At 49.7% G+C, this 14616-nt stretch overlaps 7 protein-coding genes across 7 annotated transcripts; 3 read left to right on the top strand and 4 right to left on the bottom strand.

Moving 5' to 3' along the window:
* Nucleotides 1-52: 52 nt before the first annotated feature.
* Nucleotides 53-964, bottom strand: EDD37DRAFT_652608 (uncharacterized protein; the record flags this gene model as incomplete). Its single annotated transcript, XM_062818466.1, has 1 exon — nucleotides 53-964. The coding sequence occupies one exon, from the start codon at nucleotides 962-964 to the stop codon at nucleotides 53-55; it is 912 nt and encodes a 303-aa protein (XP_062667121.1).
* A 256-nt stretch (nucleotides 965-1220) lies between these two features.
* On the bottom strand, nucleotides 1221-3111 carry EDD37DRAFT_668065 (cytochrome P450). Its single transcript, XM_062819316.1, has 3 exons — nucleotides 2831-3111; nucleotides 1591-2780; nucleotides 1221-1537 (listed from the first exon to the last, which is right to left on the bottom strand). The coding sequence occupies exons 1-3, from the start codon at nucleotides 3060-3062 to the stop codon at nucleotides 1355-1357; spliced, it is 1605 nt and encodes a 534-aa protein (XP_062667120.1). The 5' UTR covers nucleotides 3063-3111; the 3' UTR covers nucleotides 1221-1354.
* An 877-nt stretch (nucleotides 3112-3988) lies between these two features.
* Nucleotides 3989-4945, top strand: EDD37DRAFT_668064 (uncharacterized protein). The gene is made up of 2 exons (XM_062819315.1): nucleotides 3989-4287; nucleotides 4339-4945. Exons 1-2 carry the CDS (start codon nucleotides 4208-4210, stop codon nucleotides 4748-4750), a joined length of 492 nt encoding a protein of 163 aa, XP_062667119.1. The 5' UTR covers nucleotides 3989-4207; the 3' UTR covers nucleotides 4751-4945.
* A 161-nt stretch (nucleotides 4946-5106) lies between these two features.
* EDD37DRAFT_106060 (uncharacterized protein) lies at nucleotides 5107-6882 on the top strand. Its single transcript, XM_062809176.1, has 5 exons — nucleotides 5107-5705; nucleotides 5810-6301; nucleotides 6365-6458; nucleotides 6514-6709; nucleotides 6766-6882. Exons 1-5 carry the CDS (start codon nucleotides 5187-5189, stop codon nucleotides 6809-6811), a joined length of 1347 nt encoding a protein of 448 aa, XP_062667118.1. The 5' UTR covers nucleotides 5107-5186; the 3' UTR covers nucleotides 6812-6882.
* Nucleotides 6728-8056, bottom strand: EDD37DRAFT_106074 (short-chain dehydrogenase). Its single transcript, XM_062809177.1, has one exon. The coding sequence runs from the start codon at nucleotides 7862-7864 to the stop codon at nucleotides 6953-6955; it is 912 nt and encodes a 303-aa protein (XP_062667117.1). The 5' UTR covers nucleotides 7865-8056; the 3' UTR covers nucleotides 6728-6952.
* Nucleotides 8057-8911: 855 nt separating this feature from the next.
* EDD37DRAFT_696684 (major facilitator superfamily domain-containing protein) lies at nucleotides 8912-10868 on the top strand (the record flags this gene model as incomplete). The annotated part of the gene is made up of 4 exons (XM_062820136.1): nucleotides 8912-9340; nucleotides 9411-9905; nucleotides 9940-10673; nucleotides 10736-10868. The coding sequence occupies exons 1-4, from the start codon at nucleotides 9095-9097 to the stop codon at nucleotides 10866-10868; spliced, it is 1608 nt and encodes a 535-aa protein (XP_062667116.1). The 5' UTR covers nucleotides 8912-9094.
* A 269-nt stretch (nucleotides 10869-11137) lies between these two features.
* Nucleotides 11138-14182, bottom strand: EDD37DRAFT_637470 (uncharacterized protein). Its single transcript, XM_062817047.1, has 9 exons — nucleotides 13992-14182; nucleotides 13785-13894; nucleotides 13439-13734; nucleotides 12897-13385; nucleotides 12647-12839; nucleotides 12445-12597; nucleotides 11922-12394; nucleotides 11670-11873; nucleotides 11138-11549 (listed from the first exon to the last, which is right to left on the bottom strand). The coding sequence occupies exons 1-9, from the start codon at nucleotides 14067-14069 to the stop codon at nucleotides 11392-11394; spliced, it is 2154 nt and encodes a 717-aa protein (XP_062667115.1). The 5' UTR covers nucleotides 14070-14182; the 3' UTR covers nucleotides 11138-11391.
* Between the last annotated feature and the right edge of the window lie 434 nt (nucleotides 14183-14616).

Below are 14616 nucleotides of genomic sequence, written 5' to 3'. Positions count from 1 at the left end.
CCCATTGTCCATATTGCCTGTACACAGTCACAAGAAATACAGTCTATAGCACTCATTCAATCTTCATACCAGGGACTGGATGAGTTTTTGCCCAATCCTCAATCAAAGTCAGCTTCACTGGCAGCTCCTTCAGTACCGGGTCCATGTCGATTTTAAACTCTGGTACTTCATTGTAGTATGTGTATGCCCTGTACATCTGATTCACGATTCTTTCCGTCTCCAATCCTCGACCTTGCATCGTTTTGCTTATTTTGTCACAGAAATCAGCAACGGTCTGATTCTCATGCTTCATCTTCGTGCCCCATCCCTTGCTCAGCTTTGCTGCCAGTTCTTCCAACACGACCGTTTCCGGCCCCCCAACCGGAATATTGCGGCCAGCAAGACTTGGTTTGTCCATAGCAGCGATCATCAGGTTTGCCAGATCATCATGACATATCCAGCTGACCAGCAGGTCTGGCTTATGGCAGTAAACCACTGTATGTCGATCCCTGATTGGGGGAAGCGCCCAGCCCTCAAGGAGGTTGTCGAGATACGCAACTGGTTGAATACTTATTACGGGCACTCCGGTTGCTCGTAACAACGTTCTCATCTTGCGCCGGTCATCTTGTGCTTGGATGTTCTGACATTCCTCAGGCACCGGCATACTCGTGTTGAAGACAATCAATTTGACACTTGCACTGTTGGCCGCCGCTCTTCCGATGGCTTCTGCAGCAGCAATTATTGGTGGACCGGGCTGAAAAGAGGTGCTAGGCAGGTTAAGAAAGATGACTTCAGGTCCCTCAAGCGCTCTGACGAGACCATCATTGTCGTTGAAGTCTAAGGCTATGGTCTCAATCTGTTGACCTTCGACCAATGACTTTGGGCTCCGACTGACTGCGATGGGAGCGTGGCCTGCATGCACCAGAGCTTTGACTTGGGCAGAACCCTGAACGCCGGATGCGCCGAACACGATTACGCGCTTCATGGTGTGGCCGAGATCTGTTCGACCCTGCTCAAACATTTCAAGGGCAGCGTTACGTAGGCTGTGGCTTTAATTTGCACATGAGTGTCCTTCTGCGGCAGTATTCAGGCTATGCAAATCCGAAGGTGGGTTGAAATTATGTACCCATTTCCCCGCGCGTACCTTGGGTGCATCCACCTCCCCACGGATGATGATTTCCCAAGCCTTTTGCGGAAGAACGTGAGAACCTATCGCATGGGCATCACGTTTCAAGCAAGGGTCTTTTTGTCGTGTACGCCAAGTCGATATCCAAAGACAATCTGTGTCAATGACCAAGAAACGGTCAGTCAAATCTTGATTAAACGATTATCCAACACCACCAAGAGAACAAGTACAGGCGCAGCTTCGCCCGAACTATGCTAACAGTCTCTCAGCAATTACGGATCTGTTTGAATCCTCCGTCTTCTCATAGAACTTCTTTGTCGATCGTCCCTTGACGGTGATCTGCATGTCTTCCCAGAAGCCAACACCTCCGTGGACAATGAATCTTCCTGCGCGAGTTTTGTCTACAAGTTGGGCATCGAAAAGGCGGAAAAACTTCAATTGCATGTCGTTAGCATGAGCAGAAACCGCAATAGGATTGCACCAACCTGCAGTGGACCTTTGTAGAGTTCCATGATCGCAATGTCTTTGCCGAGACAGACGCGGGAGCCATAGCCGAACGCAAAATTATGTTTGAGCATCTCTCGCGTTCGAGACTCGCTTTCCAGCCAACGCTCTGGTCTAAAATGATCAGCATCGGACCCATAGAATGCTTTGTCGCGATGCAGTAGCCATGGGTTGCATGTAATTTCTGTGCCTGGTGGAGCATATCGCCCGTAGAGATCAATGCCATCCTCTGAGACGAGTCGCGGGAATATATTGGGTGCAGATGGACATAATCGCATCGACTCGCGGACACAAGCCACGTAGTACGGGCAATGTGCGACGACCTCATCGAACTGGGCCATGTCGCTTAGAAAACCTGCCTGTGATGCCGCATCGATTTCGTGCATGACTTTGTCGTAAACCCGAGGTGTTGACATTATGTAAAAGAACATTGCCTGAAACGTGGTGGCTGTTGTATCTGCACCGGCTAGCAGTACCAGAAGAATCTCGGCCCGGATGTAGTCCATGTCGAGGGGCTGCCCATCCTCGGTGCGAGCATTCAAAAAAGTTTGCAGAAGGTCAACCCGGTCTATTTTCGCACCTTCTTCAATTTGCCGTAGACGTTCATCGAGCAGCTTGTCACGATACCGCATCAAAATACCGATGCCAGATTTGTCTTCCGGTTTGGCCACAAGCATTTTCTTTCCCAGACTTGTTGTCTTGATCCAGGTGGTGAAGGGATGAAATCTGGCCAGAAGACCGAACAAGGCCATGCCGTCGTGGAAACCCTTGATTAGCCCTCCAACATCATTTCCTGCTTCGACAAAACCAAAGGCAGCGCCAAACCCGAGCTCGGAGACGACATCATATGCCATGTATACAGCCCAGTCACACAAATCGAAGGATTGTCCTGTGCTTTCATATCTTTCCACCATCTTTCCTATCCAATGCTGCATTTGGCCGTCGATGAGGGGTTCCATCTTCTTGATATTGGTGAAGCTATAAGGTCCTGCTATATGCTTTCGAAACCTGGCATGCATTCGGTGATCTTTCATGTTGAAAACACTTTCTGTTATCCCAAACGAACCTGTAACATAATGGTCTGTCTTGTTCGCTTGGCGATGATATATCAGTGGCAGCTTCGAGGAATCGCTGACCAGTAGAAGGGTGGGCGTAATGCGCAATACAGGTCCTGAACGGTTTCGTTAGATGGTACAAACAGGGTGGTACTGAACAGCCAACCATATTTTTCGTGTAGCGCTTTCTCTGTTTCGAGCTCTGTCTGTCTCCAGCAATGCCATCCGATCCACAACCGAGTGACTGACGCCCAAAAAGGACCTGGAAAGTCTCTGAGAGGATGCAAGTAACGATAGTAGATGATTTGGGCCACGATCCTATACAGAATAAACGCCAGAAGACAATATGCAAAGCTTCTGATAGTGACAAGTTGTATAGCCTTATCCAGAAAAGCCATGATTGTGTGCTTCGAAGATTGTCACGACAACGTCGTGAATTCACAGTATGGCCAATACAACGTCCCCCCCGCACTTGCCGTAACACTCAGTCTTCCAACATATATGGTGGTTAGTTGTGCACCAAGGTTGATCAACGCACGAGTCATTGCAGGTGAGGAGAGAATCCCACTCCTGTCAGGAAGAACCCACATCATGGCAGTCTGGGGTGGTTTTGCGGGGATTCACTTATCCGGGTGGCGGTAGGTATCGTGGTCAGACTTTCTTATCAATTTTGGTTTCTCCAACTTTCCCCAAGAGGTAAAAGACTTGTTCTGTCTACATAGGGAGCCTTTGCAAGTAGAAAAACTTTGGATTCCTGTCTTCAAGCCTGATGCTGTAAGGCTCTATCATATGGACCTTGCCAGTCTCTCCAATACACTCGCAATTCTATGATTATGTACTTATACTATTCTTATAGGCCGCATCACTAATAAGAAGACAATTACCTTTCCTTAATATCGGAGCCAGCCTGCCAGGCGTTGATAGATTCGACAGGTGGCCCTAGCTTGAATTTATACCTGTAAAGGCTAAGGCCTAGCCATGACGTCTTGATAATGTCTCAGGATGTTGTCGTCGTTGAGCAGTTTTCATCTGTTCGTGTATCATCGCGGTCTGCAGCAATTGTGTATCTCCGTAATGTTGATTTACCGACGACAGGTCTCCTAGAGGAGTGGTGATCGTGTAGTGTACGCGGGCCGTTACATAAAAAGTGTGCCAAGTCGGAATCAGTCTATCTTGATCACTTATAAAGGCTAAGAGGTGGGTGTCCTATCCGAACGTCATGCCCCACGGAAAGAAATGTTCCTTTTTGGCAAGTCCAACCGAAGGTGCTCTAGACCTCCACTAGATCGCTACGAAACAATGAAGAATTAGCTTTAGAACACATATCACTTAGATCCAAAAGACCTGATCCATGAGAAACGCCATAGGGCGTCCAACACAAGTAATGACTGTCGTATTCGGGTTTTCAAGAATTCTCAAACATTCAGATACCTCAATACTATGAGATCCTAAACATCACTAACCTTAGCACGAGATTACGCAGACCCGCGCATCCTTCTCCCTCGGAGTCATATGGTCAAGAAGCTTCAGCATAATTACCAACATGGCAGCCGTGGTCGATATGACCCTACAGTGGCAGGACCAAAAGGTAGTAAAGGTCGATGGACGCTGGATGGTTAAAGAGTAAGCATATGTGAGAGACTTCGAAAACGAGATATTGACACGAAGTATTAGCCATCCTCTGAGCAAGCGCGAAACCGTGTATCAACATCAGCCTTCTAATATCCCTGGAATGACTCTTATCGGCGTGAAAAGCACCTTTCCAGTCAACGCTGCAGTTCCTCCTCATAGGCATGGAGGAGCAGCAGTCACTGCCAATGTCATCCAAGGACGTGTCTTGAACCAGATGATATGTGGTGATGAAAGCCATGGACCTGTCATACATTGCGCAGGAGAAAGCTGGTATGAGCCTCCAGGATGTCATCATGTTAGATGTGAAAATGCTGGGGACGAAGAAGCCGTGTTTGTGGCGAACTTCGTCATCGAGACAAGAAAACTAAAAGAGCTTGGGGTCGCTGACGCTTTGGTTCAGATTGATGCCGAGGAAGAGGAGAACAAGCGGAAGCAGGGGAAGGGAAACCAGTGAGCACCCACTATGAGAGCGACGACAAATGATCAGGTACTACGTTTGATTGCTACGTTGATAGTCGAGGTCTTCCAGGAATGTATGAGAAATCTTATCTCCGTGTATACGCACTAGACCAGGCAGCAAGAGAACACGAGAGCAATGATAGGAGACCACTACCAGGATAGAATGTTCATACGGCTGTAATGCAATGGCTTTGAATCGTACTCTTGAGATACCTTGTCTTGCGTGCCAAAATGCTGACATAATCCTCGTCTTGGTATTTTTGACACCTTTGAAGGCTTGCGGATGTTGACTCGATCAAACTAAGTTTAGCGGAATTTGGCGGACTGCGCGTTTTATTTGCGGAGTTGCAGAGCAGCTTCGTACATGATTTTAGTCGTTATCCGGAAAATCCGCCATCCATCCCACAGATTACTCTCAGGGAGTAAAGGTAATGGATCTTCTCGCGCTAATGGACAGCTTACCGAAAAGAAAACAAAAGAACTGTGACAACTGCGTCTCTGGGAAAAGGCGATGCGATAGACGAAAGCCCGTGTGCTCCAGATGTGCGCATAAGAGAGTATCCTGCATCTACGGCAGGAACATTCCGACTGGTCAGTTTGACCACGGCCAAACTGAGGCATCGATGCTCTTCATGAACGAGATAGCCTCAGAAAGCCCTACATGCTCTCCCGTGGCCCAAGGCCATCCGCCGAACGACGAGCTTAGGGATTTTTGCCTGGATCCTCGACTCGGCGACGCAACAACTGATTCTTTGCAAAACTTCATGATAAATGCTTGTTTCGACGGAAACGTTACCACGAATCCTTTCACCACCTTAATAGAGAATAACTTAACACCGAATCAGGATCCATGGCTCTTCCAAGTCGAGCAAGGGATTATGCAAGAGCGCTCCAGTAGTCCTGTGGATGAAGAGGTAATGAAGGCCTATGGGAATATGGCTGGTATCTGTGTAAGCTTGAACCTATTATAACTTACAATATGTATCGAAATACGACCATCATCCGCCAGCCTTGTGTCATTCTGTACGCGCTGCCGCTAACTGTTTCATCTTAGGCAGATGTGGAGCCTTGGCATCTTTATGATCCAACTACTCCTTTACATTACACCGTTAATCGCGTGAAAAGCTTTATCGACGACGTTGCTTCGCAGAATGCGACACCTTTCATGCACCGCTACCTCTACAGAGACTATACACCACCATGCATTCTATCTTGCTTCGCCACCAGTGTACTTTATACTCACCGTACACAGGCAAACACAAGTATGGTTATGCGGGCAATACATAACGGCGTGAAAAAACTTGTCAATGCTGAAACCGGCCATATACCGGCGACGCCGCTGGAGAAGCTTGCTCGAACCCAAGCACTCTTTTTATATCAGATTATTCGTCTTCTCCATGGGGATGTTACACTACGTGCACAGGGCGAGAGTGACATTGCATTGTTGCAGGCATGGTTGGGTGATCTTTGTAAGGTGCGCGAGAATTTGAGTGGTTGCGCGCAGTATGGCCACCGTGAGACGCGCAACCCGACGCCAAAGTGGGAGGTCAGTTTGACATGCGTCGTATTGCCTGCAAATCCCTTGCTAATAAATCCCGTCACTTTGCAGAGCTGGATATTTGCAGAGTGCGTGCGAAGAACCATTATCATGGCACACTCATTTTTGAAAATCTATGAGATGATGCGAGGTCCCGCACAAGGAGGTAGTAAGACCTTCACTTACCCTGTTATGCGGACCAGGAGCTGATGTAAGAGTAGACGACCAAGGAGTTTGGGCCTGCGTCCATCGCTGGACCATATCGCGACATTTGTGGGAAGCGAAATCCCCCTCTGAATTTGCTCATATGTGGAAAGAAAGACCGCAGTTCATTATCAGCAACTACTCATTTAAACATTTCCTCCAGCATGGAAGAGCTGATAGTCTAGACGAGTTCGCCGAGATTCTTCTCCGCGTGTGAGTACCTAGAAGAAGGGTGTTTGACCAGAAAACCTGCTAATTTTCTGCAAAAGTTATATGGGTGCTGATGCCATGAAGGAGTTTGTCTCTTCGAGATAATGATAAACTCGGCGACATGATTACAACTGTGCATGCTCCACCAAATATCGATCATGGACTGCAACCTGCCTGAGTCGGTACAAGCTCTTATCCAGCTATTATTCCTGAACAGGGAATCATCATACGTCAACACCAGACAGGTCATCTCCTGCTCTCCTTGATAATATGCTCGACAACATCCAGCTTAGTCATCCTCTTAAGCATCCCCTCAAACATGTTACAAGGCATCATACTTGCCATTCGGGCTGGCAATGCGCTCTCACCCCTCCAAATGACAGCTGGTGGATTCTTTCCCAGTAGTAGCGTCGCGACTTCAGAAGCCCATTGCTCCGCCGAGACGCCTATTTTCGACAGCTCCTGCTGGCTCATGGCCTTCTCAACGACCTCACGCGCTGGTTCGTATATCGAGCCCTGTGGCAGCCGCTCGCCCTTGGTATTGACGTTGTTATTGGAGATGAGATTTGTCCGTACCCCCGCCGTCTTGAGTTCGATAACACGGATATTGAAGGGAGCCAGCTCCAGTCGCAGCGTCTGGGTCAGCATGGCGAATGCAGCCTTGGATGAGTTGTAGATCCCCTGAAAGGGGAGTGCCGTTACGGATCCGACTGAAGTGTGGTTGACTATCATGGTCCGGTTTGCGGTTGGGTCTGCAGAAGATGCAGCAGACTGGAGCAACAAGGGCAAGAAAGCCTGCGTGACGGCAATCTGCGACCAGACATTTAAATCGAACAACTCTTTTGCCGAGTCTAAAGACGCATCCGCAACGGGCATTGTGTAGCTGCCTGCTGCATTGTTGACGAGGATATCCAAACCTTTCCCATCTGGTATGGAGGAGGATATGGTGGCCACGGCTGATGCGATGGACGATGCCGATGTCACATCTAGGCCCAAGGTCTTGATACCGCGCGCAACGAATGGGGCCAGCTTAGCCGGATTTCGAGCCGTTGCGAAGACATGGTGACCAGCATCGTGAAAGGTGATGGCAAGGGCAGCTCCTGCTCCGCCTGGAGAGCAGCCAGTTATCAGAATTGTGAGTCTCTTGACGGAAGCCATGATGTAAGACAATCAGTTGTTATCAACCAAAAAATTGGTGAACAAGCGGTTTATCGGAAGGTGCGAGGATCTAATGTGATCTTGCGAGCCTAGCAAGTGATGCCAGTTAGAGGCAATACTTCGAGTACTGGCGTGTTGAGAAGTGATTTGAAGAATAGATGCAACAACCACTGGACAAAATCTGGGTATTCGCCTTACCAGTCCAATATGTATCTGACTTCCTCTGCAGATCAGACGAGAGCTTCATGTAACATATAAGATGTCAGAACGTAATGGCAGAGACGTCACAAATTGCCTAAGTTTGCGGACTTGTAAATTGCGGAGTTCGGATATGCGGACATGGGTGATATAGAATTTTGACACCCCTATGACGGGCGGGATGCTCAGGTCTGGCAATTGAAACGGACTTTGCAGAGATCAAAATTCGCCGCTGAGTATAATGGCATAACGATGCACATGCCGATAGCCAAGCACCAGAAGACCGCTGTTGCGTAGGCTCTGATGGCATGTCTTACAGTCAATTGGTGCTCAGATTGACCTGCGTGGATTAACCACGCTTCCAGCGCCACGATCTGGATACGCCTGATGGTCAGATATACTTGAAGTATCTTGTGCGATTGGCCCTTAGATGCGGACACACTACTGAGGATGGCTTCCTTGACAATGCCCTATGTATTTTAGGCTTAAGCTACGCCAATCCTAACATGGTTTGAAAGTTGCTTTAAGAGCGGCGTACAGTCCCGAATATAGATGTACTCAAGCCGTTTCAGCGCGAGGAGCATCTAAGGAGCGTATAAGAGTAAGCATACATTATTCCAGTACCCACGCGGCCTCAACGAGGCTATACTTACTAACACTAAGGACGTCAATCTCAAAGAAGCGAGGGCGAGGTACATGATCGTGGGGATCCCCACAGAGCTCCTCGCGGAAAGACCGCGGGGTTGTTGCTGTTCCACCCAATCAATAGAGCTCTTCCCGATGTGTCTCCAGGTTCCGGTGTGCGACGCACACCACTTCTCCGGAAAACTTCGACGAACAGCGGAATAGATAAGCTCTATGCCCTGACCTTGAGTGGTACGCTCACATTGTTTTCATTTGTACCTTCAATACACTCGAAGGCGTCCAATTCTGAAGTCTGCATTTCGAGCATCGCTCTCGACCTTTGATCTCTATCAGGCGTCTTTCCCGTTTCCAATTGTGGATGCTCTAGCAGCGAATTCCAAGTTCAAGATGAATCCGGACAAAAATATTTCACAACACCTCGAAAGTTCTCATTCGGCTGGGTACGATGGAAAAGTGGATGCACCGTCAAAGTCCGAGGCGAATCCCGTCATGCTCCCCTACCACGGATCCGACACGGTTGACGGGCTATCGCCAGAGCACCGGGAATATCTTCTACGGGTTCATGGCACGTTGGATCTCGACCCCATCCCAGCCATGGACGATGCCGACCCTTACAACTGGCCATTATGGAAGGTTAGTGCCATTTGATTGCGTTGCGCGCCCCAGGTGCAAAATGCTGACGTTTTGCCTTTTGATTGACTAGAAAACGACCAACCTCGCCCTTGTCAGCTTTCATGCAATGATGGCGACCTTCACAGCCGGAGCCATCCAGTCCGCCTTTTTTGAAATCCACCTGGACCTTGGTGTCTCGCTCCAACGGGCCAGCTACTTGACTTCTCTTGTCATTGCCGTCCTCGGTGGTGCACCTCTGTTTTGGAAGCCCTTGGCCGATCGATACGGACGTCGTCCCATCTTCCTATTGTCACTGGTATGCAGTCTTGTAGGTAATATTGGGTGCGCTAAGAGCCCCTCCTATGCCACCATGGGTTTGTGTCGAGCCATCACAGCATTTTTTATCAGCCCTGCGCTTGCCATTGGTAGCGGCGTCGTCGCCGAAACATTTTTCAAAAAGCAACGTGGTCGGTACATTGGTATCTGGACAATTATGGTTACCATGGGAGTGCCCGTAGCGCCCTTTATCATGGGTTTCGTGGCCTACCGAGTCAACTATCGCTGGATCTACTGGATTCTTGCCATTGTAGGTGAATCCCGCTGCCCGCCACTTGTCGTAGGGACGGTATTGGAAGCTAGGCGGAAGCTCACATCTAATGCAGATAAACGGCGTCCAGTTCGTGCTTTACCTGTTTTTCGGACCCGAAACCCGCTACATCAGACGTACCGATGCAAATGGCATCCCGACGAATGCTCCATCGTCGGCTGTGAAGCGAGAGTACCTCTCCTTTGGCCGGATCGATCCCGCCCCTCTTACTATCTGGGACTTTCTTCGACCACTAGCGATGGCCGGCCATGTTTGTATTATGGTCCCTGCCGCCACTTACTCCATGGTGTTTCTGATCGCAGGTGTTCTTCCCACCATTGAGGTGCCGCAAATCTTCGTCGAGAAATTTGGGCTCAATACCCAGCAGATTGGTTTGCAAAACCTTTCTTTTATCGTCGGCGCAATTTTAGGAGAGCAAATCGGCGGCTTTCTGTCTGACAAGTGGATGCTGCGGCGTGAAAGACGCGACCTAAAGCGCCCCGAGCCAGAGTATCGCCTGTGGCTGAGCTACATTGGCTATCTTCTCTGCGTCTGCGGCGTGGTTGTCTTCTTGGTTCAGATTGGCAGAGCATCAGACAAATGGAACATCACCCCCCTGGTTGGAGCTGCTATTGGTTATGCTGGGGTGCAGATCGTCACAACCGTCATGATCACCTATGCCGTCGACTGTTATCGCGAGGAAGCCGCATCAGTCGGTGTATTCATCACCTTTGTCAGACAGACCTGGGGCTTTATTGGTCCTTTCTGGTAAGTCCTTTCTATCCAGCGATGATCCCGGGTTCTCCTATTGACGGACGTGCCATGAACAGGTTTCCTCCCATGATCCAGAACGTTGGCCTGTACGGCTCCGCAGGCATCGTCACCGCCCTCATCGTCATCGGCAGTATCATGCCAACCGTACTCCTTCAGTGGAAAGGACGATCTTTTCGCAATGCGAAGTGAGCATAGTTTGTGCTCCATCTTTTCCGAAAGTCAAGGGTTTACGTGTGAAGCTCTGCGAGCGTCAATTCCTTTGAGTGGTGCGGCACCTTACTAAAGAATACGTCGCCTGCAAGGGTGCTTTCGAGTCAGAGAAAACGCGGGTTGAGGCACCGTGAATGGAAAAATTGTATATGGTTGTATGCGGTTGTATATGTTCTGTAAGGCACCTTGGAGGATTAGGGAAGCGCATGGTTTTCGGTAGTCCGGAAGAGGTCCTTTGTGAGAAGCACCGTCATTTCTCGGGAAGCCAATGTGGTCTTCATGGAAATTAAGAGATGGGGAGTCGCCACTGATGGCCTTGGGACGCACACGCTTCTGACATTCTCATACCTCGCGAATGACTATCTGTATCTTCCATCTCAAAACCAATGTGATATCGAGAGAAATGTTGTGACAGACTGACTTCCCCATCGGACACTTCTCAAGCGGGAGTTCCCAACACGATGACCCTTCCAATAACGTGGCTGCTTGCACTTGTGCACCATCAGAGCCAGGCATTGTCACCATAGGACCCAAAATCGGTGTTGAGAAAGTCATCAAGACCGGCTTGCAAAAGGAATTCATCCGCAGACTTTCGGATAAATTCCGAGAGATCCACATCTCCGTTCACTGCTCCGAACAGTGGGACAATCTGCTGCTGAGCTTTCGGGGTTGGTTGAAACGTCAGTTCCAGCTTAGTGTGAGAAGCAGCGAAACGATCAAATAAGCGCAAGAATATATCGATTGCGCCATGCTCCGAAGGTGCATGGCTGAAGTACTCACCTAGAATGTCAAATGCTTCTAGCAGCTTTACCAAGCACTTGCGAGCCTTGTATGTCATTAAGCTCGTTCGTTCCAGGACTTTCATGTTATTCAGGCTAGATTCCAATGTATCCCGGATCTCTTCTGCTGAGAGGCCGAGTTGATTTTCCTTGTCAAGCCTCGACGTCAACAGTAGAACGAACAGATGGAGGCACACGGTCAGTGCTGTCCGTGTTAGCAACCCTCCGGCTTGGTTCGGGGAGGCACACTAACATGTATAATTGCAGGTATACCATGCGGCATTTGAATGCAGGAAAGGCTCTGCGGATGTAGTGATTGCATTTGTTATTGCACAAAGCTCTCTGACGGCGAACCAGTTGGTATTGGCCACCGGTGTGTACTCGTCCCACGACAGAGACTGGCCAGAGTGTGATTCGGCAACACCTTCCACGAGCACATTTGCAAAAGCAATGATTATCGGCCAGCTTGTCATCAAAAGTAGCCGATGGTAGTGGATGGACAAAAGAATCCGTAACCTCAGCGCCTCGTAACAGCCGTTGAGGCCGCCGAGTTCGGTGATGGATACAAGGCCGCCAAAGTGTGAGACCGTTTCACGCCAGTCTTGTAATCGCCGAAAAAGCTCGTTATAACCTCGTATCAAGTCTGACAGGGAGCGCTGCTCGGATGTTTCGACGTTATGGTTGTACATGAACCCAACGATTGAAGCTAGGATACCTGAGGAGGACCTGGTTCGCAAATTAGACGTGTCCAGGAATAAGCCAGACGGAATGCATGCCCTAGTGTAGAGAGATAAGCCTGTCCACCCATTGACTCGACAGAGATGAGGCCTGCCGAAAATTGTAGAGGTTGTTGTAGACCATCGTTCTGATAAGATTGGAGTAAGTGAGGATGCACGAGGCCGGGTCTTCCCAAGCCTGCTCCTATAATTCTGTAAAGATTTTAGCAGGTGGATAATGACGGGTGGCATGGATATTCACCCATCATCGAAAACTATACCGGTCCAGAGACGTTGCATGAGATCGGCATTGGTTTTACTCTGGCGTTGTCTTACACTGGGGGAGTGTAACCCATGCTGCAGAGCAGCCTTGACAGCCAAGGCATGGGTAGTCCAACTGCTTACCGAGCGTTGGCTATTTTGCTGGTAGGCCACAATCAGTAGTAGCGCTTGCACTGAAGCTGGGTTAGAAGGGCAACACGCTCCACAGGACGAAGATACTTGTTACTTACCAGTCTCGAGGCTTGATCCTCTCAAACAACGCGGACTTAGAACGGCCATCGCCCGCTGGTAATAAATTTCCGCATGATCATCCCCTAGAGAACTGAGTGAAAGTGCACAAATGATCGAAATCAGTGCGAAAAATCCTCGGCGGAAGTTGGGGGGATTTTGGCTCGTGATTTTGAGATATTGAGATACCAAAGTAGCCCTATCGACATATGGCAGCACGAACCCTACAGTCGTAAAGTAATGGTTTATCAAAAGGACTGCATCCTGATACCGAGGCAGATTGTACGAGCGGTTATTGTTCTGGGGATTATGCTCTTGGCCGCTTGCCTTTGCCATGTCAGCGTGTGTTGGAGGAGCATCATCGCCCCTCTGTTGCTCAGGCAGGGTCAATGGTGGACCTTGGATATTGGTTCCTTCAGCACCGAATAGCCGTGAGGCCTTGATAAAGACGTCTGAAAGGGAGCCAAACAAAGCATGGTTCGACGATAGGCCTGCCAGCCAAATTAAGCAACTGCGAGAGGAAAGAGCCGGAGACTCTACGAACCGAAATATCCCATATCCGCGTCAGAGGAGTCATTGAAGGTGGTGGTCGCGAGGACGTCTACCAAGCCATCATCATCTTCGACGTTCACCGTTTGTTCGTGCGGCCTCGCATGCAGATTTTGTGCAGAAGGCCCCGCCGATGAGGACCCCCTGGATACGTCTTGCAACGATAACGCTTCCCCATTATTGGAAGAGTTTCGACCCTGACCAAATGCTTCTCTTCGGATAACTGGGGAAGAAGTGGTTGGCCGGGTGTCGAAATCCCCAGACGAGGACCAGGGCATATATAATGACGGCCTAGAAGCGCTATCAGCATGTGCGTCGTTTATCGTGTGTGAGCATAATACCTGCTAAGACGAGCATCATGGGACAATCTCTCTGTGTGCGAGCTGGGCGTATATACACAATCGAGATGTTTACGGCGACACGTGCTACATTTCGGCCGGAGTCCGTCACACTATCACGTATCAGCACAACACCCTGGGCCGAGGCGACAGTGGCCGCGTGAAACGCAAAGAGCAAAGAGGAGGTCAGGCTTCGGGAAGGAGCCATACACCGTGCTTCTTCTGCCTGCAGGTAGTGCATGCTAACTCCGTTCGACGACGCTTCTTTGTGGGCGCATTTCCAGACATGGTAGCGGTAGACGTAGCGGTTTTGGGATGTAAGAGATCCTACGACTGGAGAAGGGCGCAATATCTGAGCTTCCACAAGCCTACGAGGTAGTTTGAGACTTACGGGGTAGTTGAAACCCCTGTGTGAGGAATCCACTCAGATGCCGCAGTCGCTGACGACAGCGGGTGAGGAGAAATCCTGGGCAGTCCGTGGGGACCTAGCCCGTTGGGGCAGGGGACAAGGTGATCTCGGGTGTGGAGATACCAATAGGGTCAGGGCTTCCCGACCAACGCCGTCCAGCTTCCGAATGATTTTCGTACATTACCACCCAAAGAGGTTGGGGTCGTGGGAGCCCGACCACGGCCCATGGTAGTGAGGGGCGTCGTGGCTCTTGGTGCTCTGCAAGAGTAGCCATCTGCCGACAATACCTACGGGATGACAAAAAAAGCGGCAAGGCCGATGGTCATTGGATGAACATGGCTTAACGATCTGCCACGATATCCGGGGCCACGAATGCCGGCCCAATAAATCGTACTGGCTATGCGATGGTATATCAGTAGAAGAACT

This window comes from Exophiala viscosa (assembly GCF_022695815.1).
Source record: "Exophiala viscosa unplaced genomic scaffold EDD37scaffold_10, whole genome shotgun sequence".
In the NCBI taxonomy this organism is placed as follows: Eukaryota; Fungi; Ascomycota; class Eurotiomycetes; order Chaetothyriales; family Herpotrichiellaceae; genus Exophiala; species Exophiala viscosa.
This window is presented reverse-complemented; position numbering and strand designations above follow the sequence as displayed.